Consider the following 24,785-nt stretch of genomic DNA (forward strand, 5'->3'; position numbering starts at 1 on the left):
CAAATTGTGAGTAATTTATCTGTGTGATAGTATCATTAGACATAAGGAAAATTTCTAATTGGATATATAAGTAGATGTCTAATAAGAGGAAAGAAAGTGACAGTCATTTTCCGAGCTAATCATTTTGTGAATGTATTTTAAATTGCATTTTTCAATCAACAACCTGAAACCACAAAAAACTAGAGAACTTATTTAATTGCTGAAAGGATTATCTATTTTACCATGTTTGCTCAGGTAAGCATTGCACATGAACAGCAAAAATGGTAGAAATTTTGGTAGCTGTTTCTTGGGTCCCTGGGTGTTCTCAGCTCACCCTATCCTGGTCCCCTTAGTTACCTGTAGAGGGACAGTATTGTGTCATGCTTATGTTCTCACTATGGAACCAGACTGCCTGGGTTTGAATCCCAGCTCTGCTGTTCACCAGCTTGAGCAACTACCCAACCTCTCTGGGCCTCTGTTTCCCCATCTGCAAAACCAGGATAGTAATTGTTACTTCATAGGGTTCTCACATGCATTTAGGCAAAGGACTTAGAAGGGGGCCAGGCATGTAACGAGCACCCAGTAAGCATCGGCTGTTGTCGTCATTCCTGGCCCAACTGCTCAGGCCTGAGTAATGCTGCTCTGCACAGTCAGATAGTACTTCCAGGACATGTGTGCGTCCAGTCTTGATTTTTGTGACCATTGTGATTTGTTATGTAGACTTTGCCAATAAAAACAACAAAAAAGATGTGCACCCCCTTGGGAGCAGACGCTACGTAAATGCTGTTAGGGATCCAAAGCATAGACCTAATTCTTCCCTCAAGCAGTTTATGGTCTAGTTGCAGAAATGAGGCCTACCTAGGAAAAGCTAAAGAGCAGCACGAGAACTAAAGGCTCCAGGACAAGGCCACAATCTATACTGTGACGCAAGAAGCATACGTCCACTAGGCTGCAAGGGCCTAGAAATGGGGAAGTCTTGGTGGTATTTGGGGGACAATTTATAACCTAATTTGACTGGTGCAAAGGTCACTTTCTGTGGATAGTGGAAGATAAAGATACACAGGTAGGCCATTCCCAAGTTTTTAAGGGCTCCCTTATGCCCCAATTTTTATTATAAAAGCATTTTATTTGTCCTTTTGAAATAGCAAAGGATCAGTGTTGTAGCACTGCCAAAGCCTTGAATATTGCATTTCAGAAGACCCTAGAACCTAGGCCTGCAAGGGCTTAGTTATGTCAGCGAAGATGTTTCTGAAGGGCCAGCTTCATGGACAAGTGGTTAAGTTTGTGCACTCTGCTTTGGTGGCCCGGGCTTCACTGGTTCAGCTACTGGGCACAGACCTGCACACTGCTCATCAAGCCGTGCTGTGGTGGCATCCCACATAGAAGAGCTAGAATGACTTACAACTAGGATATACAACCATGTGCTGGGGCTTTGGGAAGGAAAAAAAAGAGGAGGAAGATTGGCAACAGATGTTAGCTCAGGGCCAATCTTCCTTAAAAATAAAAGATGTTTCTGAGCTCTTGGAACAGAATTTAGTCCCAGCCCTGAGTGAGTACTAGGAGGGGGGTAAGATGAGCTGGCACAGGCCTGCCGGAAAGAGGGTTGGTGGTGTAGGCCATGGAACATGTGAGCAGAGGAAAAGGCCAGAAATAAAATGAGAGGCTGTAGACGTTAGGATTAGGGTTCAATCTTCATAGTGAATAAAAATGCTAAAGAATTTATAGAAAAATGACCATTGGTTGAGGTTTTCTTTTGAGAAATGGTCCTATTTATTGTTTAACTTCAGCTCCTAGCTTCATCATTAGATACAGTGGCTGCTCAGATGATGAGGATGAAAAATTGATCTCAAATAAAAAAAAACACCATCTGTATCCTTTAAGACTTTCTGGCTTTACCATTTCAACTATAACTTTTTAAATGATAATGTACAATCGAGTATTGGGATTAGTGAATTGATTTCTGCTAAGTCTAGCAGTAGAGTAGCATTCGTTTGTCAAATATTTTGTTGTTAGTGCAGTCAAGTCAGTTCCAACTCCTAGCAGCCCTGTGGACAGCAGAGCGGAACCCTGCTCAGTCTTTTTGCGCCATCCTCTCAAGAGCTTCCAGCGCTGTATCAGACAATGCTCCGCTGCTATTCATAGGGTTTTCATGGCCAATTTTTTCAGAAGTGGATGGGCAGGTCCTTTTTCCTAGTCTGTCTTAGCCTGGAAGCTCCGCTGAAACCTGTTCGCCATGGGTGACCCTGCTGGTAATTGAAATACTGGTGGCATAGCTTTCAGCATCACAGCAACGTGCAGCTGCCACAGTATGACAACCGAAACAAGGGTGGTGTGGTTCCCTGACTGGGAAAGGACCCCTGACCACAGTGGTGAGAGCACTGAATCTTAACCACTAGACCACCAGGGCTGGCTGTCAAATATTTACTCATCAATTAATACATTTAAGATAATGTCTTATGCAGAGCTTCCTCTTCCACCCCGTAAAAGGAGAATCTGGAGTAGTTTCTTTGCATTAACAAATACGCTCTCTGAAATTAACGATAAAAAGCCTTTTCAAAGATATCTAGAGTGTATAATTGATACTTTTTTTTTCCTTAAAGAGTTAAAACAATTTCTGGAGCTTTTTATCTATTAGGTTAAAAGGAAATGTCCATAAATGTTCCTTTTAGGCCCAAATTGTTTTTTAGAGGATTCTAATATTTTTATTTCGGTTGTGAAATATCACTAGCTCTGGACCAATTTTGTCCGCTTTTCAGCATTGATACATTCCTGCTCAGCGTTTTTACTTTGACGTTTCATAAGCCCCGGCCCCAGTGTTAGAGCTAGCCATTGAAGATGAAAAGTAGACTTGGCGGTTATTACATCCTATAACATCAGAGTTTCAATTCTATTACATACAGGTGATAAGAAAAAAATTTTGTTTAGGTAAATCTTCCAGTCCTGTGATGAAATGCACAAGTGGTAAGATGTGCTAAACTCCGATCTGCCTCATGATGGTTGGATTTTTGGGGTTTTTTTGTATTTTCTGTTTCTTTGTTTTGGTCTTAATCATGTGTCAGGAACTGCTGCCCTTCCTCAGCTCACAGAAAACTCTGGGCTTGTAGCCTTGTGGTGTGGTGGGGCTCTAACACAGCGTCTGGCTCAGGCTAGGGCCCTCATGCTTGCTTAGGGATCCTGAGAAAACTCTGGGCTTGTAGCCTTGTGGTGTGGTGGGGCTCTAACACAGCGTCTGGCTCAGGCTAGGGCCCTCATGCTTGCTTAGGGATCCTGAATTGTGTTGCTGAGTGTGTTCAATGGATCGGCTCTGAGTATGGCACATGATAGTATGGCATAGGAGACATCGACACTTACCACATATGACACGTGAGGTCAACTTGAATCAGAGGTCATTTGCACATACAATTCTACGGGAAGGGTAGTCACTATTGAATGAGGAGTAGTTCAGGAGATCCGTGTTTCCGTGATTTATTGCTGCCAGATGTATGAGCGAGGGGCTGTACCAGCTAACTTTTGCGCATGAAGTTGCCTCTTCTTTTCTAAAGAACAAAGTTCCTTCCTCATTTGCTCGCTTGGGCACTATTACTCCCACCCCTTCCCATTTTAATTTTATCCTTTCTTCTCCCTCTTCCTCTCCCTAACTTTAATTTATGCAAGCCCTCTCTTTACCCCTCAATAAAGTTAAGTTGACAATGATCTTTTTTCCCCTTATCCCGATACTTAACTTCCTGCCACGTTTATTCAAAGATATGTCTTCTTCCTCACCCCCATACTTCTGAACGTTCTCAACAGAAAGTTCCCAAGATAAATCCAATTGTAACATAGTTCATCCTTTTACGTATAGGATTCTCCATTCTTCTCAGCCTCAAATCGAACGAGAGGGAGACATATACTTACTTCAATAGTCCCTCGAATTCTAAATTTTTAGTTGTATTGGAAAATACAATAATTCAGGCAGGCATGTGAGCATTCACAATAAATCAAAGAGTTATGAATAAATCTTGGTTGTCAAAAGCAAATGTGTAGCCGTTCCAGAGCGGCTGCCATTAGAATTCAGCAAGGCAGCTGTCAGCTGTTTTCTTGTAATTAAACAGCCAATGAGCAGCTAATTAAGACATATGTGTATACAGAAGTGGAAGTGGGTATGTTAATGAACTGTAGGAATCAATTCATTAAGTGAAAATTGTCAAAAGACCAAACATCAGATCAGCATTTCAGCCTGTGCCTCGCTGAGAAGGAGCACCAAGCAGGAGGGGAGCCCCAGAGCAAGCCCCCCTGAGCACCTTCCCAACCACACCCACAGTTCGGTGTCCAGCCAACCCACACTTTGGGACAAAACTATTAATAATTCCGAGAGGAAATGCCATGTATATTTCAAAGCTTTTTATTAAGTAGCTCTAACAATGAAAGTGTTTTCCTACCTATATATAAACCTGATATTCGAGAAGCTATAAAATGCCATCTCCCTCACCTTGTCTCTGAACCATTATGTGGAACTTTGACTATAGAACTGAAAAATGGGGGGGGGGGGGGGGGTTGCGTGTTTGTTTTGTTTGGTTGTTTACCTGTTTTTGTTCGGTCTGCCCTCCGTGTTTGTCTCAATGCTTTTTTGGTGGTGCATTAAGAAGTCTTTGGCCCTTGGAATAACATGCACCCAGGGTTCAGGAATTCTAATCCTGGCTCTTCCCCTTACCTGCTATGTGACTTTGGACACATAGCTTAACCTCTCTGCACTTTAATTTTCTCATTTGTAAAACAGATATAAAAATACTTACTTCACAGAGTTGTTGTGAATTGCAAATAAATAGTGTTTGTGAAGTGTCCTACACCGTGCCTGGTATAGAACAGGTATATGATTGTCACCACTGTTTTTGTCACTGCCATCATGTTTTCCTCTGGTCATTCATTCAGCAAGTATTTGTTGACTTCTCTAAGTACTGGGTTAGCTATTGAAAACAAAGAAACTAGGTCATCAGTGAGGAGGCAGAACTGTAAGACAGCCAGTTAAGGGCTGTGACGGGACACCTCCAGGGCTCCAAGGGTACACATGGGAGGGGCTCCTCAACCAGCCTTGAGAGGGGCAAGGTCAGAGAAAGTGACTACTCCAGTGAATTCTGAGGAGCTTTCCAGGCAGTGAGTGTGTGCGGTGGGGGAGGGGTGCCCTTAGAGGAACTGTGCACACAGGAGTTTAGGTTTGGCCCGAGTGTGACTTTGAGAAGAGGACTGAATGTAGGAGAGAGTTGCCTGGACAGGCGGTCGTAGTGTGGTCATCAGGAGGGAGCCATTGAGGGCTAATAAGCCGGGATCTTTGGTGACTGTGGGAAAATGGACTGGAGGGAGCGAGAATGGAAGCAGGAAGACCAGTGGGAAGGCTGTATGACAACGAATTTGGGAGATAATAGATATGGAAACCAGAAAACTGCAGTAAAGATGGAGAGAAGTCGATGGATTTGAGAACTGTGAAGGTGGCAAGAAACAGCCTAATTTGGTGACTTCGTGGATATGGGTGGGGCGGAGGCAGGGAGGAAAGGAAGCCCAACCTTCTGCCTTGAGTTACTGGAGTGAAGGTGGTACCTCTCACTGAGCAAGACAACACTGGAGGAGACGAGGCTGGGAAATGGGCAGTGGGTTGGGATATGTTCCATTCTGGGATGAAGATAAAACCGTTCAGCTAAAGTTTCTGAAGAGAGAGAGAGAGTGTGTGTGTGTGTGTGTGTGTGTGTGTGTATGTCGCGGTGGGGGAAATGGGGCTATAGAAGGCCAAGCCACACTTTGGGTAAATACCTATCCAAGGTAGGGAAGATTCATTCTAACAGCCTGATGGAAAGCTGGGGATCCAGCAAGGACTGGGCTCCGTCCAGTCACGTGCTGATCAGTTTTTAACAACCATTCTCTGGAAAACAAACAGTGTCTATATGTATCTATGTCACTGCAGTGTATATTTCACTGATAGAACTTCACACAATTTACAAATATTAAAGTCTGCAATACTCTTTATTATAAACTTCATATAGACCAATGATTCTCCCTGAATGCTCTCACTGATTTTTGCTGAAGTCTTACATCCGTGCTTGTGGTTGCAGTTGACGAAAGACTGTAGTACCACCATGAATGTTGGTTGATATTTTCATTTACATTAATGAATAAGAGGAAAGTGAAACAAGTGAGACATATTTTGGAACTTCACTCATTCGTCAGCGATGACGTGAGTAACGTCTTTGCTGAATCAGATAATCGTTTTTAAATACTGGAAGAATGTTTCCTCAGTGTTTGTGTGCTGCTCATAATGTGATGGCTACAGATATGACATACTTTTAAATTTTACCCTCCTTGTTATCATTTTCTTCATTCCTTTTTAAATCTGTACAATAAGCAGAACAATAAATCAAGCCCCAATTGGTAGCATTTGCCAATTTGGTGCATGCTGGTGGTATAAAGACTCCCCCACAGGGTCAGTTACAAGCTTCCCCAAATGACGTCTCCTTGAACACAGAGTAGGGAAGAGATATACAGTAGCACACCATCCTGGAGTATCTCTACCATCCAGATAAAATTGATGTAAATAACCCTGAGAACATGGATAATAGCAGAATAGTAATAAAATAATAAGTTAACTTTTAATATTGGTTATATTTAGTAAGTGGTTCACAAAATTCCTCAAATTTTAACATTCAACTCTTGCAACCCGATATGAGCCATCTTCCTCACACCATGGCCTCAGTCCTGGTCCTGGGGAGCTCCAATCTAGAGGGATCAATGAATAGTTTCATAGTGTACAGCCATATTGTTAAAAAAAAATTAAGTAGAATTTTCCAGAGAAGAGAAGGCAGAAATCATAAATAAAACTCACTGAAAGGCCATCTGAAAGGCTAGGTGAGATAAGGGAGGGAGCACTGGAGGGTGACCTTTGAGACCGTGGAAACTGAGGCAGGAGCTTGATGCGCAGGGAGTCTGTGTGTGAGCAAATGGAGACTGCATGACATTAGGTTTTTAGTCCAACACTTAAGAGATCCTTAAGTAAGAGGACACTGCAGTTTGAGTCCCATCACGGACACCTACCAGCTGTAGGACAACCCTGAACAGGTCACTTCCCATATCTGAGCTTCATTTCTGTTATCCGCACAATCAGAAAACTAGAGTAATCTCTGCTTCTTAACAAAAGGAAAGCAGCAGAGTCTTCAGGAAGCTTTGTTAAAATATTTACCATACAAAATTGACATTTCTTCTTTTTTGACCTACAAAAATGGCAATTTCATATTGTTCAAACTATTATGTATGCCTGGACTACATCCCCAAAGGTTCTGGTTCAACAGATACAAAGTGCACTTTTTAAAAGCTGCATGGGTGATTCTGATGCACTGTCTGTTTGAGAACCACTGAAGCTGATAATCTCTCAACTCCCTTCCAGCTCTGAAGACCTGTTTGTGTTATTCTAATTTACGATTTGTATTGCTGCCTGTTCATATGCTGCCACTAGGTGGTGGTAGTGTGCCACAGTCACACTAAGTATGACTACTACCCTGAAATTTCATCATGGCGGCTCTCTGCTCTTGCCCACCATGTTTATAATGACACATCTCCACGTATTTTGACATCCATAAAAAGTGAACTTTTATGAAAGGCAAAGAAGTACTTCATTAGTTCATCTTTTAGAAATAAAACTCCAAAATTACGTACTTAATATCTTTCCCAGCTAGCTTACAGTTTCAGCACTTTCTCTCTTATTTATACATACCTCACCAACCCCTCCCAAGACTCCATGCACTGGCCTGTGCTGCCCCTGCTCTCTGTGTGGCCTCCAACTCCCCAGCTGCTGGAACTTGTGTCTCAGCTCACTGACTTCTCAGTGGGACCCTCTCCAGGACCGCTCCCCAGTCAGTCAAGACTCTGCTTCTACACTTATAAGCATGCTTCTACCTTGAGGTAGGAGGGTACCTACCATACTTTCCAGTCTTTCTTCCTCTTGCTTCTCCTTCTTGTAATCTTTCTCCCTCTTCTGTGTTCATTAGCTTTACATATTTTGTCAGTTTTAACTTCCCAAATCCTTAAACCTCTGAGAAACACCAAGGAATGCTGAAAAGTAGAGTTTTTTTTAAAAAAAGGAAGCCCGAGCCTTCATTCTGTGTGAAATGCAAAGTTCAGTGTTTATCTGAGTCACAGAGGCTAACCCTCTGTCTCCCTTCACAGCTCTCACCTTCTAAGCCCACTTGACCCCTCCCATCGGGTATTTGATAGCTCTCCTTGGGGGCATGACTCTGTTGACTTAGTCCAAAAGAAAGATCTCTTCTCTGGTTCTCAGCTCTGCCACTCCAGAACTTTGAGCAGACACTTGCTCCGCTGACTTGGTGAGGAGTAACTGGTGCCGTGAAGAGTCAGGTGTGTCTGCTTGCTTGCTCTCTTTTCCCAAACCCTTCACAGCTGAGATGTCTGAAGAAGGGTGGTCCCTTTCCAAGCAGATAGCTTGGAGCCAGACATTGGTTCCAGTCTCATGCCATTGCTCAAAGCGCATGGAGTGCCTCATGGGTTTGCCTTGCCATTTACGGCATAATGACTCAGACATCTTTAATGATGGTGACTCTGTGTCCTTGAAGTAAGTTTGTTGTAGTAGTAGTTGTTGTTGTTTGTTTTCTAAATGAGCCAAAGTAACTTAGAAATAAGTAAGGTGAATAAAAAGGGACATAATCCTGGTCAGAAATGAAGGAAGATCAGGAGACCATGAGACTGGCTTTCTCGGGTGACTGAAACCCACATCAAGAGGCAGCTGTAGAAGAGGAACCTGGAATGCCTGGGCAGCGACACGTGGTCGGCTGCAGGGGCTCACGGAAGGAAAACATGGATTTCAGAGGAGATGAGTCTTGCTCCTTTATTATGCATACCTGTTTCTTTGCACTGCCTAATTTAATGGTTGCCCTCTATGAGAACAACCAAGTGGAAATCCTTCTGACACACAGGGAAGCAGAAAAACAAAAAGAATGAAAGTGTGAATTCTGGAATTAAACCATATGAATTCATATCATGCCTTTCCCCCAGGCTGGAGGTGGGGTTCCAAGCAAGTCATCACGCCTCTCTAAGCCTCAGTTTCTTTGACCTTAAAACAAGGCATAGCACCTGCCTCACATTGCCCTTGTCAAAATTGAATGATGTAGGTCACAGAAAGCACAGGGTGTCTAGCACATGAGAAGCACTGTCTTAATGATACCTGCAATTTGTTTTAGTCAGTTGGGTAAGGTACACAGACACGAAAATGACTGTTATGAGGGAAGAAGTTTGTTGTCCTCTCAGGTGTCTAGAAATAGGAGGCACAGCAAGCCACACAGGAGCACCCCGGTGGGAAGCACTGGGGACAGTCAGGAGGCAGAGAGAGCAAGGGGAAAATATGAGCAGAGCCTTTATTGTGATTTTTCCCGGGAAGAAACAGGCAAGGCAGGGTGAGCAGGTTTAGGATTGGCTAGTTGAAATAATTCAGCTGGCTCTGGTGTCTAGGGGTCGTCCCTAGTCTCTGGTACCTGGTCCTCGGGTGGTGAGGGCAAGGGAATATTGGCCCAGAGTGTGAGAGCCTTATAGAGGTGGTGGTTGGGTATATGGGCTCTGCACTGTTTGGTCTGCATATGAAAGGCGTGCCCCTGGGCAGGTTGTTTGCTACCTTTAGGAATTAACTAGCCCTGGGAAGTGCAGTCCCTCTTGGGTCAGCAAGTCCCCGAGATGTCAAAGCATCAAAAATACAGAATGAAAGGACATGATGAATACAAGCACTCATTAAGATTTCTCTCTCTCTCTCATTGTCATCGTCAGCATCTTCATGATGCCCTCTCGGAGTTCCCTTGATGCGGAGCAAACTGGTGGTTGTACGTGGTTTCTGTACTAACATTCTGGAACTTTATTAGTGGTGGTTTGATGTTAACTTGAGTTTAATATGTGGAAACTAAAAAGTAGCATCCTTTTTGTTAATGATCTAAGCATTATTTAAGAAATGTGTCTAGTTCTGGATTTCAGATTTTTGAAAGAAGTAGAGAAAATGGAAAGGATCTTGAGAAGAAATACTACAGGTGGAAAAGAACCAGAAAGAAAGGTGACAGATGCTGTGATCTGGTCTACAGATGAGCTATTGGGAGATAGTTTGGCAGGCCTCAAGTACTGGTTCCATTTAAAGAAACAAAGAGAGCGTTCAGACATTCTCCATATTCATGATCATAGAACAAAATGGAACAGGCTCATTGTGAAGCAAGCAAAATTCAGCCTCAACTAAAGGAAAAGCAAATAATTCCTGATCCTAGGCATGCACAGTGGTAGCAAACACAGAGGGTCTGAATGGTGGTAGAGTTTCAAGAAGGAAATAAACACCTTTCAGCTTTGACAGGTTAGATGTCTCAGACTAAACTGGATACCTACACAGGTGACCTCTTGGTATCTCTTTGTAAGGAGTATCTGCCTCTGTTACCATTTATATTTCTTGAATTCTCTCCAGCCCCCTAAAAAGCTTCACTTCTCACTTTCTTTTCACAGAGGGAAAAAACACACAAAACACAAAAAAACCCCACAGCTTTAGATATTTTAAGAAAAGAGAGATTGCTTCACAGAAGCAGCAGACTTGATATAGGGGAGGTTTAAGATACAATAGAGGGACACTCTGAGACCCCAGCCTTGCTCATGTTTAGGTTAGTGAGCAGCTTGGCAGAGAGCCAGAGGAGCTGAGAGGTCCCCTCCCATCCCAGGTTGGCTTCCAAAAGGAACTGGGAACTGAGGTCGTAGCCATCGTATCCATGGTTTATCCAACAAAGTCCCCCGGCCACCACAAAAGAAAGCAGAGGTACTAGATGGTTCTTCCCGAGTAACTCATCTACCTTTCTACCTGCACATTGTAGAAAAATTAGAAAGCACAGATAAATAGAAAGACAATTAAAATCACCCATGGCCCCACCAACCAGTGCCAACAATTCTTTTCGTTTGGGGGCATCATTTTCCAAAATTTCTTCTTTGTTAAATATATGGATTTCTTTTTAAAAAATTGGATTATATTTCATTCTTTAGCTGTTTTTTTATTCAACAGTATATTTTTATCACCATTTTATGTCAATAATTGTATTTTTGAAATACCATTTTTAATGGTCACTCAATGTATGGATATCCATTATGACTCTTCCAATTCACTAATTTTGGGCATTTAGCATCTTTCTAAATTTTTCTTATATTACAGATAGTACTGAAATCAACATGCTTGTAGGTAAATATTTGTACCATTCTTAATATTCCTTTAAAATATAGTCCCTGAAGGGTGATTACTGGTTCAGTGGATAAGCATGTTTTTAAGGATTTTGATACAACTGCTAAGGTGGCCTCCAGAAAAATCTTTTAGTGAGAGTACCCTTATCAGTTTGCCCACCACTCTGAGTTCTTCAGGACTTTACCTCTTCCCTCTCCACTACTGTCCCCTTTGTTGGGGTCATCTATTTTTGCCACTAAAGATTTGAAGATGATAGTACTCTTTTGTATCCTTCCTGGCTCTGCTTCATAGAAACGACTCTGATTACCTTCTTTCTCTGAAGAGTACATCCCAGGCTTGCAAAACCACTGAGAGATTAGTCAACAATAAAAAGATAACCAAAAGCCCCCCAACCCATGATTGGAAATTAAGAAATGTGCTTCTAAATAACATATGGACTAAAGAAATCTATTGAAAACTGGAGCATTTTCAAATGAATGATAATGAAAACACTACATAGCAAAACTTGTGGGTTACTACTAAAAGGAAAACTTTCAGCTTTAGGAAAAGAATAAACACTGAAAATTAATGAGCTAGTTAGAGTCCAGCTCATGAAATTCGCAAGAATGAATGAATGAATGAATGAATGAAATCATTGAGGTCAGTGGCTCTTTAAACATCCTTGTACATCCTCTCATTTCCAAAACAGTGCTTAACAAACAAGAGGAACTTGATGAACATTGGATTGGTTTTGCTAAATCTTAAAGGCCGTGATTCTGAACACATTGTATTTCCAAACTGTCAAGGGTTGAGGAGTATCCCCAATCTGATGGATCTGCCAAGACAATGCATCCAAGTGTCATTTAACTTCCCCGAGACAGTTGATTCTGACTTGGGGAATGCAAGATGCCTGCAGGGTGGTGGATTAAAGTGGGCTGCTAGAGGTTACCACAGTACCAGGATTGCAGCTGCCTTGGGGTATGGTGAGGCTGCATTTTCCTTATCTCTGGAAGTCCCAGAAAAGTGTTTGTTTTTATTCTACTAAAAATATTTTGGAGATAAAGGTTAAAGATAAGTGCCTTTGTACCATTCCATCAAGCACATAGCTTTGATCATTAGAAGCCAAGAACAGGGCCTGAGCCTGTGGTTTTTACGAAGGAAGGCAACCGTCTGTTGGAGTCAAAGAAAAGTTTTGCATGTGTAAGGAATGGAGGATTAGGCTCTGGGGATCAATTTTACTCAAGGAAAAAGAAGTGACTTTAATTTCATTAATGGTCTCCTGGATGATTCTGCTACAAGTTTAATTCTCCATTAAATATTAATGCCGCTCAGTGCTTAGTATACTGCCTTTAGTATCATACTGCTCAAACTGACACTAACCTGTTTTATATTTTATAACTGAATCACAGGGCTTTTTCAGGAGAAGTCAGCAAAGCAATGCCACCTACTCCTGTCCTCGTCAGAAGAACTGTTTGATTGATCGAACCAGTAGAAACCGCTGCCAACACTGTCGATTACAGAAATGCCTTGCCGTAGGGATGTCTCGAGATGGTGAGCACGCACAGCTTGAGTTGTACAGTAGCGTGGGGTTGTGAAAGTGCCTTCTGAAACCTGGACCCAGATCTGCCAGAACGTGTCCCCTCTGTCCCTAACCTCCCCCCACCCCTACCCCTCTGGTGGCTTTGTGGGTTTCACAGCGGTTACTTCCTCCTCAATAATCCATCGGAGTCAGCTGACTGGCTAATAGGGAATAGCATAGAGGAGAAGTGTCTGTGTGGTCAGAACACCTTCTGATTTTTGATGTTTAAGACATTACAGGTGGATGAATTGATTGCAGGTAAGTGTCATCTGAGGGCCTTAATGAATATACCTCCTATAGGCATTATGCCCAGTAGGAAACACAAGCCAGAGCTAATTGTTACATGCCCTACACTAGTAAGCTTATTGGCAGTTGGGATGAATTAGCTTTTATGCTAGCTGGCTATTTTGAATCACATGCCAAAGTCAAATATTTGTATATACAGAAAGTGTGAAAATAGTGCAAATCATGGCTCCGTGACAAATGTTCTTTTCATTAAAAGAAGCTATTTTAAGAAACAGAGACCATCTACCATTCAATTGCAAAACATTTCAAGATTTTCCTGGAAAACTATCTTAAGTGCACTGAATAATCAACACCAGATTTCAAGACAGTTATTCTTATACAAGGAAACTGGGCGGAAAGGACAGTGGGTACGTTTTAAGGACTTTTCTGAATGTATGCTGGCTGGGTCTCTTAAGAGATCCCTTTGAAGGAAATATCCCTTCCAGTGGAGTTTCAACCTGTGGAAAAATACTTCAGGATGCTGGGCAGGCGTTCTTAAAGCCTGCCTTCCCCATAATCAGATGTTCTTGGGGTCTGCGGACCCACCCAGGCACGAGTTATGATATCCTTCAGTAGTGGTGCACAGAGTGGCCTCTTAAAATGTGTGGGAACAAAAGGGAAGTTTCTGGCATCGGAAGATGCGAGTCACAGAACTTACACCATATTCTCAGAAATTCCTGTGATATGCAACTCTGCAGGTTTTATCTTCCGATGGCTCTGACAGTTAGACATCTCTCTTATGAACTTGTAAGTTAAAATCACAAGTTGTGTGTACATTTTCTCAAGAGCTGATCCTTTCATTTCACTTACAGGATGGCATGATTACTGTTGTTAAGGCAAAAGTTAAAACAGTTCACAGTTACAGCAGAATGAGTTTCACCAATGGGTATTAATCCCCTTGGGTGTTCTAGAGTATTCTTTTCAAAAAGATAAGGTACTTTCAGTATGCCTTGTGGAGATTTTGTGTATAAGTGACAGCAGATGTTGTGGGCTTGCAGTGAATTTGGGGCCCCACGTCAGCCTGATTACTCCAACCAGCCCCACCAAAGCTTGTTTCCTGAGTTGTGGAAACTAGAAATTGACCAGTACCCACCTCACTTGTTTGCTCTGTGAAAAGGACAACGCATCCTCCTTGGCGGGAAGAGAATCCACCAGCTGGGCTGGCTAGGGGCCGTGGTTCGCAGTTTCACTTCCATCTATCCTGCCTCCTGCCCCAGACTTGTAGAATTATGATGATGGTCAGATGGGTGATTTCATCCACTCAGTCGGTATAAATTTAACCACAATCAATTAGGAGATCTTAGTCCCTCCAGCAGAGGCTTTATCTGCATTTACAGAGTTGGGCTGAGAAATAAATGGGTTAGTGGGAGAGTTCAGACCAGGAAATCACAGGGCTTTTCTTCTCAAGTATCTGAGTGTTTCAGGAGAAATCATTTGGGATTCTGAATGAAATGGAAGGTTACAACAGTCATTGCTCCACTCTAAACAGGGGGACACATCACAGGGAGAAGCATGGCAAACACAAATTCGCCCTACAGGGATCGTACACAATATTTGCGCTTCCAAGATTCCGATAACCTGTTTACTTGAGGCTAAATGAGAACAGCAGAAAGTGTCATTTAAAGATGGGTCCAGGGGTTTCATAGGGCTGCTATGACCCAGGAGAAGGGGAGGGGCCTTCCTAGAGCAGGTAGACCCAGAGATGTAATCCAGGGAATTGCAAGGGCCTCAACCAGTCTGTTTAGGTCTCTCAGTGAAGCCCCAGATTTGGCTGTTGGATTGGGAAGAAACTCATTTGAGTATACGGAATAATGAAATGAATGAAAATTGAGGTTTGACTGGTTGTGCCTCACTGTACCTCTGTGAGTCTGTACATCCCTGTGCACGGTCTGAGCACTGGGAAGAAAAAGAGGTGGCCAGCTGCGTGGGTGGAGAGTGAACAAGCCCATTGAGTCACCTATGGCTCCCACTGAGCATGGGGTTAACGTAACAGCAGGAAAACAAGGTGGTCATTGCTCTGGGTCTCTTCTACCGGTGCTGAGTCTGTTTCTGAAACTTAGTTCCTCTGGGATGTGTCTTGGCTATTGAGGTGTGGAGCAAGCCTGTGCGGGGTGAGACTGTTTTCACCTCTGGATCATGTCCTTATTTTGTGCTTATGTGGTTTTTGATTGAGAGTGTCTGAGACTTCAAAGGAACCCCCAAAGTATGCAGGAGAGGGTAATGAAGAAAAGCATATTGTATATGGTGTGTTTGGGCATTTTTCTTCCAGCTGTAAAATTTGGCCGAATGTCGAAAAAGCAGAGAGACAGCTTGTATGCAGAAGTGCAGAAACACCGGATGCAGCAGCAGCAGCGAGACCACCAACAGCAGCCCGGAGAGGCCGAGCCGCTGACTCCGACCTACAACATCTCGGCCAACGGGCTGACGGAACTTCATGACGACCTCAGCAACTACATCGATGGGCACACCCCCGAGGGGAGCAAGGCAGACTCTGCGGTCAGCAGCTTCTACCTGGACATACAGCCTTCCCCGGACCAGTCAGGTCTGGATATCAATGGAATCAAACCAGAACCAATATGTGACTACACACCAGCATCAGGCTTCTTTCCCTACTGTTCTTTCACCAATGGAGAGACTTCCCCAACTGTGTCCATGGCAGAATTAGGTAAGGTCTTCCATGTTCCCATTTGGATGCACTACTCACGCCATTCGAAGTAAATAGGAGATGTTTGACCTTCCTCTAATGAGTTATGTTATTAAAATGATGCAACTAAAAGGGTAATTCACCTTTACCATATGGACTGCTTCATGATTCCATCCTGCTCCTTGCTTTTGGCTGTCCACTCTTTCCCATCGTATGTTGACCTGAGCATCAGAGATGGGACAACACTAACTTCAAGCAGTCTTTAAATTCCACAGAAAACTGCAAGCTGAGGGAATGGCCCCCACTGACTTCGTTAGTTATTTACTTTAGTTATATTTCAGGTATTGCTTTGTACCTAAAGTTGTCAAAATGGCAGCCCACAAACTGAACCTGGTCCAGAGACATGTTTTTCGAATCTGGTCCAGAGACAGAGTTTTAAAATTTTTGACTTGGTTGCTAAAAGTTTAAACCTGGACAATTCCACCTAAAAGTTCATATTTTCAGCTTCCTGTGTGAGGAAAAAAAATAATCTGGTTACACTGGACCAGCATTTGTGAATAGCACCAACCTCTGGGCGCCAGTTGGCCCTAACACCTTGAGGGGGTACTATCCCACTTTTCCCGTTTATATCCCTGCCCAGCCCATGTAGGCATCTAGATTTTGCAACCCCGATGTAGTCTATAAATGTTAAATGGAAATGGGCTTCTTGATTTGCCAAAATATTTCAGTGATGGCTATTGGTGACAAAGCTGGTGTATTTCATCAAAGACTCACCATGAAAAAAAAACCCTGTCATTTCCGTATTCCTGGGACAGTGTTGCTTCTTGGGAGATGTGACCTAGAAATGTTGATAACACAGACAATGGAAAACTTTCCATTTCAAGGAAGTCGTGTTAACATCCTCTGTTATATTTAATCGATTTTTAAGTACAGCACTATTATTAGAGAAACTTTGATAAGAACCTTTGCCGTTTTCAAATTTGATCTGCTCCTCCCCATGATTCCTCACACAAGGTTATAATCCTTTGGGATATTTCAATTAGTTGCTGTGGAGATGACTAAGTTAATACGAGGAGAGAATGAAGACTTCAGATGGAAAAGAACCAGCAGGTTCTGACCTGAGCACAGACATCCTCAGTTCACAGAAATAATGGTTGTGTTCTTTAGATGGTTTCTCCACCTCTGTACCCCATAAAACATTTTTTAAGTGAAATTTATATTTCCAGTAAAATCTTTCTCCAAATAGAACAAATTGAATGTTCTTTACGGTTTTTACACAAGCACCTCTTTATGGGTCTAAATTTAAATCCTCAAGAGCAGGGACATTTTAAGCCTGGTCTTTAACCACTGAACAGCATTAAAGGTGCATCGCAGCTCTTTTGATTAACAGAGAAACCTCTGAACTAGAAGCCAAGCTGAGCAGAGGTAGGTTTGATTTTTTTTTTTCTTGAACTAGAACAAAAACCTTCCGTTTTTGTCATGAAATCTTGGTTGGCTGAGCCTTAAGCAGAACTGTAATGAAAGTAAAATTTTCAGAAATGAATAAGGATTTGATTGAAAGCTGACATGATATCATGAAAAATGACCTGGCTCACTTTAGGGTTGCTTCTCCCTTATCATACATACTAGTGGATCCAGCCCGTGTGCTTGTCAGATGTTCAACCCTGGAATAAATCCAAGGGCTTAGCCAGAGTGTTGCCCTTGAAGATGGCACTTTGGCTAAATGTGCGCTAATATCAGAGTGGGACCCGAATGGCTAAGCCGAGGCCCCCAGACCCTCCTTCCCCCACAAACCAGTTTCCTCTTCCACAGTTGTCTCCTCCTTGTGTCGTCTGGGAGCTCAGTGCCCTCATATGTCCTCCATATTCTCCTAAATTAGGGATTTTTCACATGCGTTGTGTCATTTCCCAGGATGGATAAAATTAACTCATTACTAGGACTACTCTCATATCCAAAACTAAACAAGAATTTATCTGAAAAGGATATAAATTGGGCTTTCATTTTCTACCCCCTTTACATGCACAAAAGAGTTTGGGGAGCTAAGAGTAGCATAAAAGTGGACAAAGACGTTGCTCCTTCTTCAAAACTCTCTGAAGCCCCCAATATGGCCTTTGGGGCTTAAGTTCCGCTATCTCTTTAACTAAGACTCTTGACGTCTTTTTAGGTTAAATTTTGTCATCAGCTTTTAAACAAATGAAACAAATTGTACAATTGGAAAACAAATTGTAAATTAACATATCCTAAGCCCAATTCTACCTTTCAATAATAGTCTCTACAATCCATTAATTTTAGTGGAGATATGCCTGCATTCCGGGCTAGGAAATTTTGCCTTAGATGTACAGTTAGTACCTGAATTATGCATTCCAGATCAGTAGTCTTGGTTCATGTAAAAAAAGAAAGCTAACTGCACTTGTTACTATAATCGATCACTAAACTCTTGTGCAAGAGAGACACTTGGTATATTGGGCAAAGCATGAGACGAGAAGTCATCTCATGTGAGTCCTAGCTTGGCTATAGGTTGTACAAGTGAGCATGAGTCATGTAACCTCTGCAAGCTGCAGTCTCCCCACCTAGAAAATATTAAGATAAAGAGCACAGACGCTGGAGCCAAAATGGGAGCTTGAGTCATTGGCCGCTTGCCAGCTGTGACACCTTGGAAAAGTCACTTAACATCACTGTGACTCAGTTTCCTTATCTGTAAAATGGAGATAACACTAGTACCTTCCTCCTAGGGTTATTATGAAAATCAACAAACTATATATATTCAGAATATATATATATAAGTTCTGTGGGTCTGGCACATAGTAAACGCTATATAAGTGTTAACTATTATCATTATTAATGTTTTGTCTGTAAACTGAGAAGAGTTTGGACCAGATGATGTCTAAAGTTCCTTCTCACTTTGAAATTCTGTGACTAACTCAGAAGTCAGGATATCTAGACCTAGGCTTGTGTTGATGAGACTATCATGGTTGAGGAAGGGAACTGAGTTATCCACCGAGCTCAGACCAGAAACCAGGTCTCCTAACTCCTAGTTCCAAGGTATTTCACTATTCCAGACTGTTTCTCTGACAGGCCACACTAACTTCTTAACTTCTACTCAGTCTGGCCGTATTCTCCTTTGCTGAAATGGAGATTTAAAAATAGCAAAGTGTCTAAAATCTTACACTTGTCAAATCAACTGTGAATTGGAATCAAAGGGAGTTGCTGGTGAGAATGCAGCCACTGCCCTCTACTGGTGGGTCATGGACATTGCATCATTCATTGTCACTTCTGAAAGCTGGGCTCAAATACGTAGGGATGAGTGGGAACAATTTTTAGGATGAAGTCAAACAAGATGCTGACCATCGTGACTGGAAAAGAGGCATGATCTAGAAGAGAATACTAGGAGCCTCTTTCCATTCCTCACCTCATAGGATCCCCCAGCTTCCCTGTGAACAGTTCATCATTTTTTTTCTTATCTGCAAAAACTGATTTCCTCTTTACACATTTATCTTGCTTCTGACTCCCCATTATTTTTGTCTTTATTCCTCTCTTCTCTTCACAAGTGTCACTGGTTCTAAGACACAATTTACTGGCTTCTCCCTCTCAGTTTCTCTCAGTCTCTTTCTTTAAATTTTTTTCTTTTATTTGTTTGATTTTTCATCGTATCTGTTTATGTTTTTTCTCTGTCTGTGTGTTGCCCAGCAGGGCTGTTATGGTTTATTGCGTTTCGGCGTCTCTGCAGAGTTTCTGGTTTCGAGCTCTGTTTTGGTGAACTTGCTCTCTCTTCACACCGTTTGTCTTGTTTAGTATGGCTCTTGATGAAAGCAGTAACAGATTTCCAAACAAATAGAGACTGTTCCTCGTGTTGCCAAGTTTGCATGCAGCACCGTTCTTTCAAATGGCTTTCCTGTTACATCTTCAAGACCCCGAGAGGGGGATCGCTTTGGGGTTTGGCTTCATATTCGCAGAACCTCGTCGATGCTTCTTTTAAACACTTCTTTAGTTGTCCTTTCCTTCCGTAACAATTATTACCAATCTACTTCAGGCTCTCAGTCCCTCACATCTAGATTCCAGCGGCCTTCTGTTTGGTCCTCCTGCCTCCAGCCTCGCCAGGCTGCAATCCACGAATCACTAAACTGCTTGTTCTATTTCCCCAGACACAACGTTTGGCCTGTCAGCTGCCCCTTGAGAATCCTGCTGACTGCGCCTGTTAATCAAGTCTACGCTCTCAGTCCTGACGTTCAAGTTCCCTCTGGATTTGGACTCTTACCTACTCATGTTTCTGTTTTGACACCATCACTTTTCACATCTACCTGTCTCCCGTAAGGCCATCATCTTCCATCCCTCTGGCCCACCTCCGCACACCGCGGGCCTCTGCCTACCGAATCCTCCTCATCCTTCAAGGTCCAACTCAAATGTTCCTCTTCCGCCAAGAAGCATCCCCTAGCTCCTCTCATCTCTCTCTTCCCTGACAGCACCTGTTGTCTTGTCTTCTTTCTTTTCTGATATAAATTCAGCTTTATGCTTTATTGTCTAATGTCTTGAACTCTCCTTTCAGTGTGTCCATACATGTTCACCAGATTATAAGTTCCTAGAGAAACTTCCTTGGCATCTATTTCTTTTCTTCTTGAGGAAGATTAGCCCAGAGCTAAGATCCGCCGCCAATCTTCCTCTTTTTGCTGAGGAAGCCTGGCTCTGAGCTAACATCCCTGCCCATCTTCCTCCACTTTATATGTGGGATGCCTGCCACAGCATGGCTTGATAAGCAGTATGTAGGTCTGTGCCCAGGATCCAAGCTGGCAAACCCCGGGCTGCCGAAACAGAGTGTGGGAACTTAACCACTACACTACCAGGCTGGCCCCATCTGTTTCTTTTAATATCTTCAAACTCCCTACACTCCAGTGTAATAAGAACAAATATTTACATAGCACGTGCTATGTAACCCTCTCTGTTCTAAGTGCTCAACTCATTTAATTCTCATAGAAGCCCTGCAAACTAGGTACTGTTTTCTTCATTTTACAAATGAGGAAACCAAAGCACAGAGAGGTTAAGTAACTCACCCAAGGTCACACAGCTAGTAAGTAGCAGAACTGAGATTCAAACTCAGGCACTCTGGCTCCAGAGCCCATCTCTTAACCCCACACTCTGTATAGTGATATAGCAGGCCCTCAGTAATGCGTGTTTTGTTATTTGCAGGAAAAACAAAAGAAATATACAGTTGTTATCACAAAAGAATACCATTTCCTAATTTTCCAAGAGTACTCCTCCCTAGGTCAATGTATATGGCAGATGTGTCTCCATGAAAATGCCAAGAAGAGTCTGTCAGTCATTTCCCACACCTACCTAGGTCAATATTTATTCATTCCCAGACATTGGTGTAAAGGCACAGAAGAAGGTCAAGGTCAGGAGGGTCTTTGAAGTCACCACACCTTACTGCTAAATGTTGGCTTTGCCTGTCCTTCATCCTCATGTTCCAAAATACAGAATAGTTCCAAATGGCTTATTTCAATATGAAAGCTAATTGAAATCGGTTCAGCATGTTGCTTTATACTTGTTACTTTTTAGATCAAATACAAAGTAGGGAAAACACTGATTATCCAAAGAACTTGGCTTTTCATGTTTGTGATCTTCTGTTTTCTCCTTAGAACACCTTGCACAGAATATATCTAAGTCACATCTGGAAACTTGCCAATACTTGAGAGAAGAGCTGCAGCAGATAACGTGGCAGACCTTTCTGCAGGAGGAGATTGAGAACTATCAAAACAAGGTACACTCTGAAGAGAGTTCTCTAGGATCGGGGCAACATTGGGGAAGGTGTTCGTGCGGGAGATTTGATCAGGAATACAGACAGACCAAAGAATGAGTGTCTTTCATCAGATGTCAGATTTCTATTTAAAAATCTTTCTTCCAGAGCTGATCATGTACTTGGCACTGTGTCATCTTCCTGAGAAGCCAGTGTGAGAAATTTCAGCAATAGCAAACAAATTCTAGTGTGCCTGTAACCACGCATGTATCTCCTACCGTTTGTCAGCTGCGGGGCTAGATTAAGCAGCTTCCAAAAGGCTAAATGAATTGGGGTTTGTCCTGATATCACAATGGAAGATTTCAAGGTCTGGAAGTGGATGTAAAATAATCTGAGCCTCATGTTTCCAGAGGTGGAGAAGAAGGAGTTTAGAGAAGGTGTCCAAAAAAAGGCTGGGAAGCTATGATGGTAACTCCAGTCTGAGCCTCGCACTGTGAGGCTGACAAACGGTGCTGCTACTTGCCTTTTCCTATGAAACACTCTGATCAGCAAGCCACCAAAATCAGACGGCAGGGCTGGAGAAGGGGAAATGTTAATTAGCCATTCCGCCTTTGGTAAAAGAAAATACTGTGATTTTCCTCAATAATCTTAGAAATTCAGACTTAGGAAGGACCATAGAGATTATCTAGGCTAATTTCCCCCTTCATTTTACATATGAGGAAACTAACATCCTTGGGCATAAGGGGGGAGAGCAAAAACAGCAGGACTAGCCCATGACTCCTAGCCCCTAATTCGAGTTTCTTTCACCCCATCATATTGGTGGAAAGAACCTTAAACTAAGATTGGGGGAACAAGTGAGCCATGTAAGAGCTCCAGGTCACCCTGTCACTGAGTTGAAGAGTGGGTGTATAAAAGGAATTCAATGGGATATGTTGGGGGAGAGCAGCACGTCACTTTTCGTTTGAGGTAGCAGGGAACACCAGCGGCCAAAGTGACAAAGGGAAGCAACAAAACGGTAGGAAGTGGCAAGGCTGTGAAATGAAGACAAGGATGCTGTAAAGCACCGAGCTCATAGCCTGCGCACAATAAATGTAATTGATGCCTCTTTTCTTCCCTTCCCCCCGTAAGGCGGTGGTAAATTCCCCAAGGCAAAATCATTGCTTAAAAGAAGATCCTACTTTGCTGCTCTCCGTAGCCCAGGGTTAAAGCAGCGCGTGCCTTGCTTCCCTGACTCATGTTTTCATCTTCAGCTACATATATACTCATAATATCTTGCCCCTGTCCCTTTGCCACCAAAATGGTAAGAAAGGAATTGGAAGAGACGAGAAAGGATTTGGAAGCTATTGTTATGTCTCAAATAACTGGCCAACTGTTAGGTTTTTAATCCTCTAGGGCTTTTTGAGTCCATTTCCAAAGAAGGATTTTACAAAATGGGAACAGTGAAAACAACGGTGTCAAGGATGCGAGTGGCCGCGTATGTTAATGTGTTTCCCTCTTCCACAGCAGCGGGAGGTGATGTGGCAATTGTGTGCCATCAAAATTACAGAAGCTATACAGTATGTGGTGGAGTTTGCCAAACGCATTGATGGATTTATGGAACTGTGTCAAAACGATCAAATTGTGCTTCTCAAAGCAGGTATGTGCTTTGCCCGTGAATTTTGAGATTCCTCCCTAACCTGCTTTCACCGGCTTATTAAAGAAATGCTGGGTAAGGAAGGTGTCGGGAGCAGTTCTTCTCCAGTGATAATAGCTCACGTTTCTCTTAGCAGAAACTGAGTTCTTTTTAAAGAGTTTTGAGCCGTTTGCAGGAAACTTTCCCTCCGTTTTGTTTCTCCTCTGGGTGAAAAGATTAATATGAAGGACACCTGCGTTCCCCCATTTTACCATCACCTGTGTTTGGTCTCTATACTCCAGATCCTCAGGAGGTTACTATAAGTCGTTAGAAAGAAGGTTGTGGAACTCAGAGAGATAGCCCTCGGTTTTGTTTGTTTTCATAAATATGAATCAGTGTTTTCCTAGCAACTCTGAGACTCTATGTTGCAAGACAGAAGAATGCCAAAGAAGTAACTTATAAATCAATCTCTCTTTGGTAATACAGGCCTTCACTTCAGCTCGAGTCTTTGGTTACATAGTGAACTTTGCCCTTTTAAATAGAGAGCTGATGTGACTGAGAGCCCACTGGCTAAACACCGTGGTCCGGGCACACGATACCCACCGCCGGACTCAGAAAGTGGTCTCCACGTTAGTGCCTTCAAAATGAACTCTCCAAGATGGACTAATCCACCCAATTTCTGCCTTTTGCATAGGTTCTCTAGAGGTGGTGTTTATCAGAATGTGCCGTGCCTTTGACTCCCAGAACAACACCGTGTACTTTGACGGGAAATACGCTAGCCCGGAAGTCTTCAAATCCTTAGGTAAAGACACCTCTGGGGGCTTTGTCTTCAAATCAGGGCTATAGGAGAAGATGGGAGTTCAGTGAACGCTCTTACTGAACAAAATGGAAAGTGGTTATTTGGAAACAAAAATTAAAGGATTTCAGGGGCCAGCCCTGTGGCCTAGTGGTTAAGTTTGGCATGCTCCGCTTTGGTGGCCTGGGTTCGTTTCCTGGGTGCAGACCTACACCACTTGTCAGCAGCCATGCTGTGGTGGTGACCCACATACAAAATAGAGGAAGATTGGCACAGGTGTTAGCTCAGGGTGAATCTTCCTCAGGAAAAAAAAAATTAAAAGATTCCATACCTATGTTACTTTATAGTTAGTCATTGTAGAAAATTCACACCGCTCAAACAGTTTTTGTCTGTTATATGTAAAGGTCCAGAGTTTCATTTTATCTAGTTGGTAATCCAAGAAATTTATATTATATATCCTTCTAATTCCCTTCCAGATTTTAAGAACTAGATTTTCAGGGGATATATTATTCAGATAAACTAGAGGATGTGATTTGATACATAGAATCAAGGAAAGAGATAAAAGTCTGCCCTTCCATACTCCTCAAATAACAACCATTAATGAGAATTAAATGCTGATATCAAAGAAATAAAGTATAGCTAAGTGAAACTGACATAAACTTTAAAAATAAATTATTTTGCATTTCTAAAATTTAAATAAAGTGGGATATAGTCATTAAGAAAAATGAGACAGTATCCAAGATATAAGTGATTTTAAAATCAGTTAAATGACAGAAGTTTTGTATAATTTAGTAGAGCCCACTGGCATTTAAATATATGTACATAACATGCAAATCTGAAAGAATAGACACCAAATTTAACCAGTCTTTTGGGGATGGATTATTATTCTATGGGACTTTCACATTTTATATTTCAGTTCTGTAATAGTTATAATGATTTTACCACTATAATGTGTCATTGCTTAG

The 24,785-nt window shown here is 42.4% G+C and overlaps 1 protein-coding gene across 3 annotated transcripts in view; it reads left to right on the forward strand.

Annotated features, from left to right (window-relative positions):
• The window catches only part of RORA (RAR related orphan receptor A), a 687,966-nt gene that overhangs the window by 655,179 nt on the left and 8,002 nt on the right, over positions 1-24,785 (forward strand). For all 3 annotated transcript variants that reach the window (XM_023627995.2, XM_070235633.1, XM_023628051.2), the window contains 5 exons: positions 12,586-12,727; positions 15,310-15,705; positions 21,315-21,436; positions 22,916-23,048; positions 23,719-23,826. In XM_023627995.2, coding sequence (XP_023483763.2) covers positions 12,586-12,727; positions 15,310-15,705; positions 21,315-21,436; positions 22,916-23,048; positions 23,719-23,826 — 901 coding nt within the window. The remainder of the gene's footprint in view (positions 1-12,585; positions 12,728-15,309; positions 15,706-21,314; positions 21,437-22,915; positions 23,049-23,718; positions 23,827-24,785) is intronic.

This window comes from Equus caballus, chromosome 1 (genome assembly GCF_041296265.1).
Source record: "Equus caballus isolate H_3958 breed thoroughbred chromosome 1, TB-T2T, whole genome shotgun sequence".
In the NCBI taxonomy this organism is placed as follows: domain Eukaryota; kingdom Metazoa; phylum Chordata; class Mammalia; order Perissodactyla; family Equidae; genus Equus; species Equus caballus.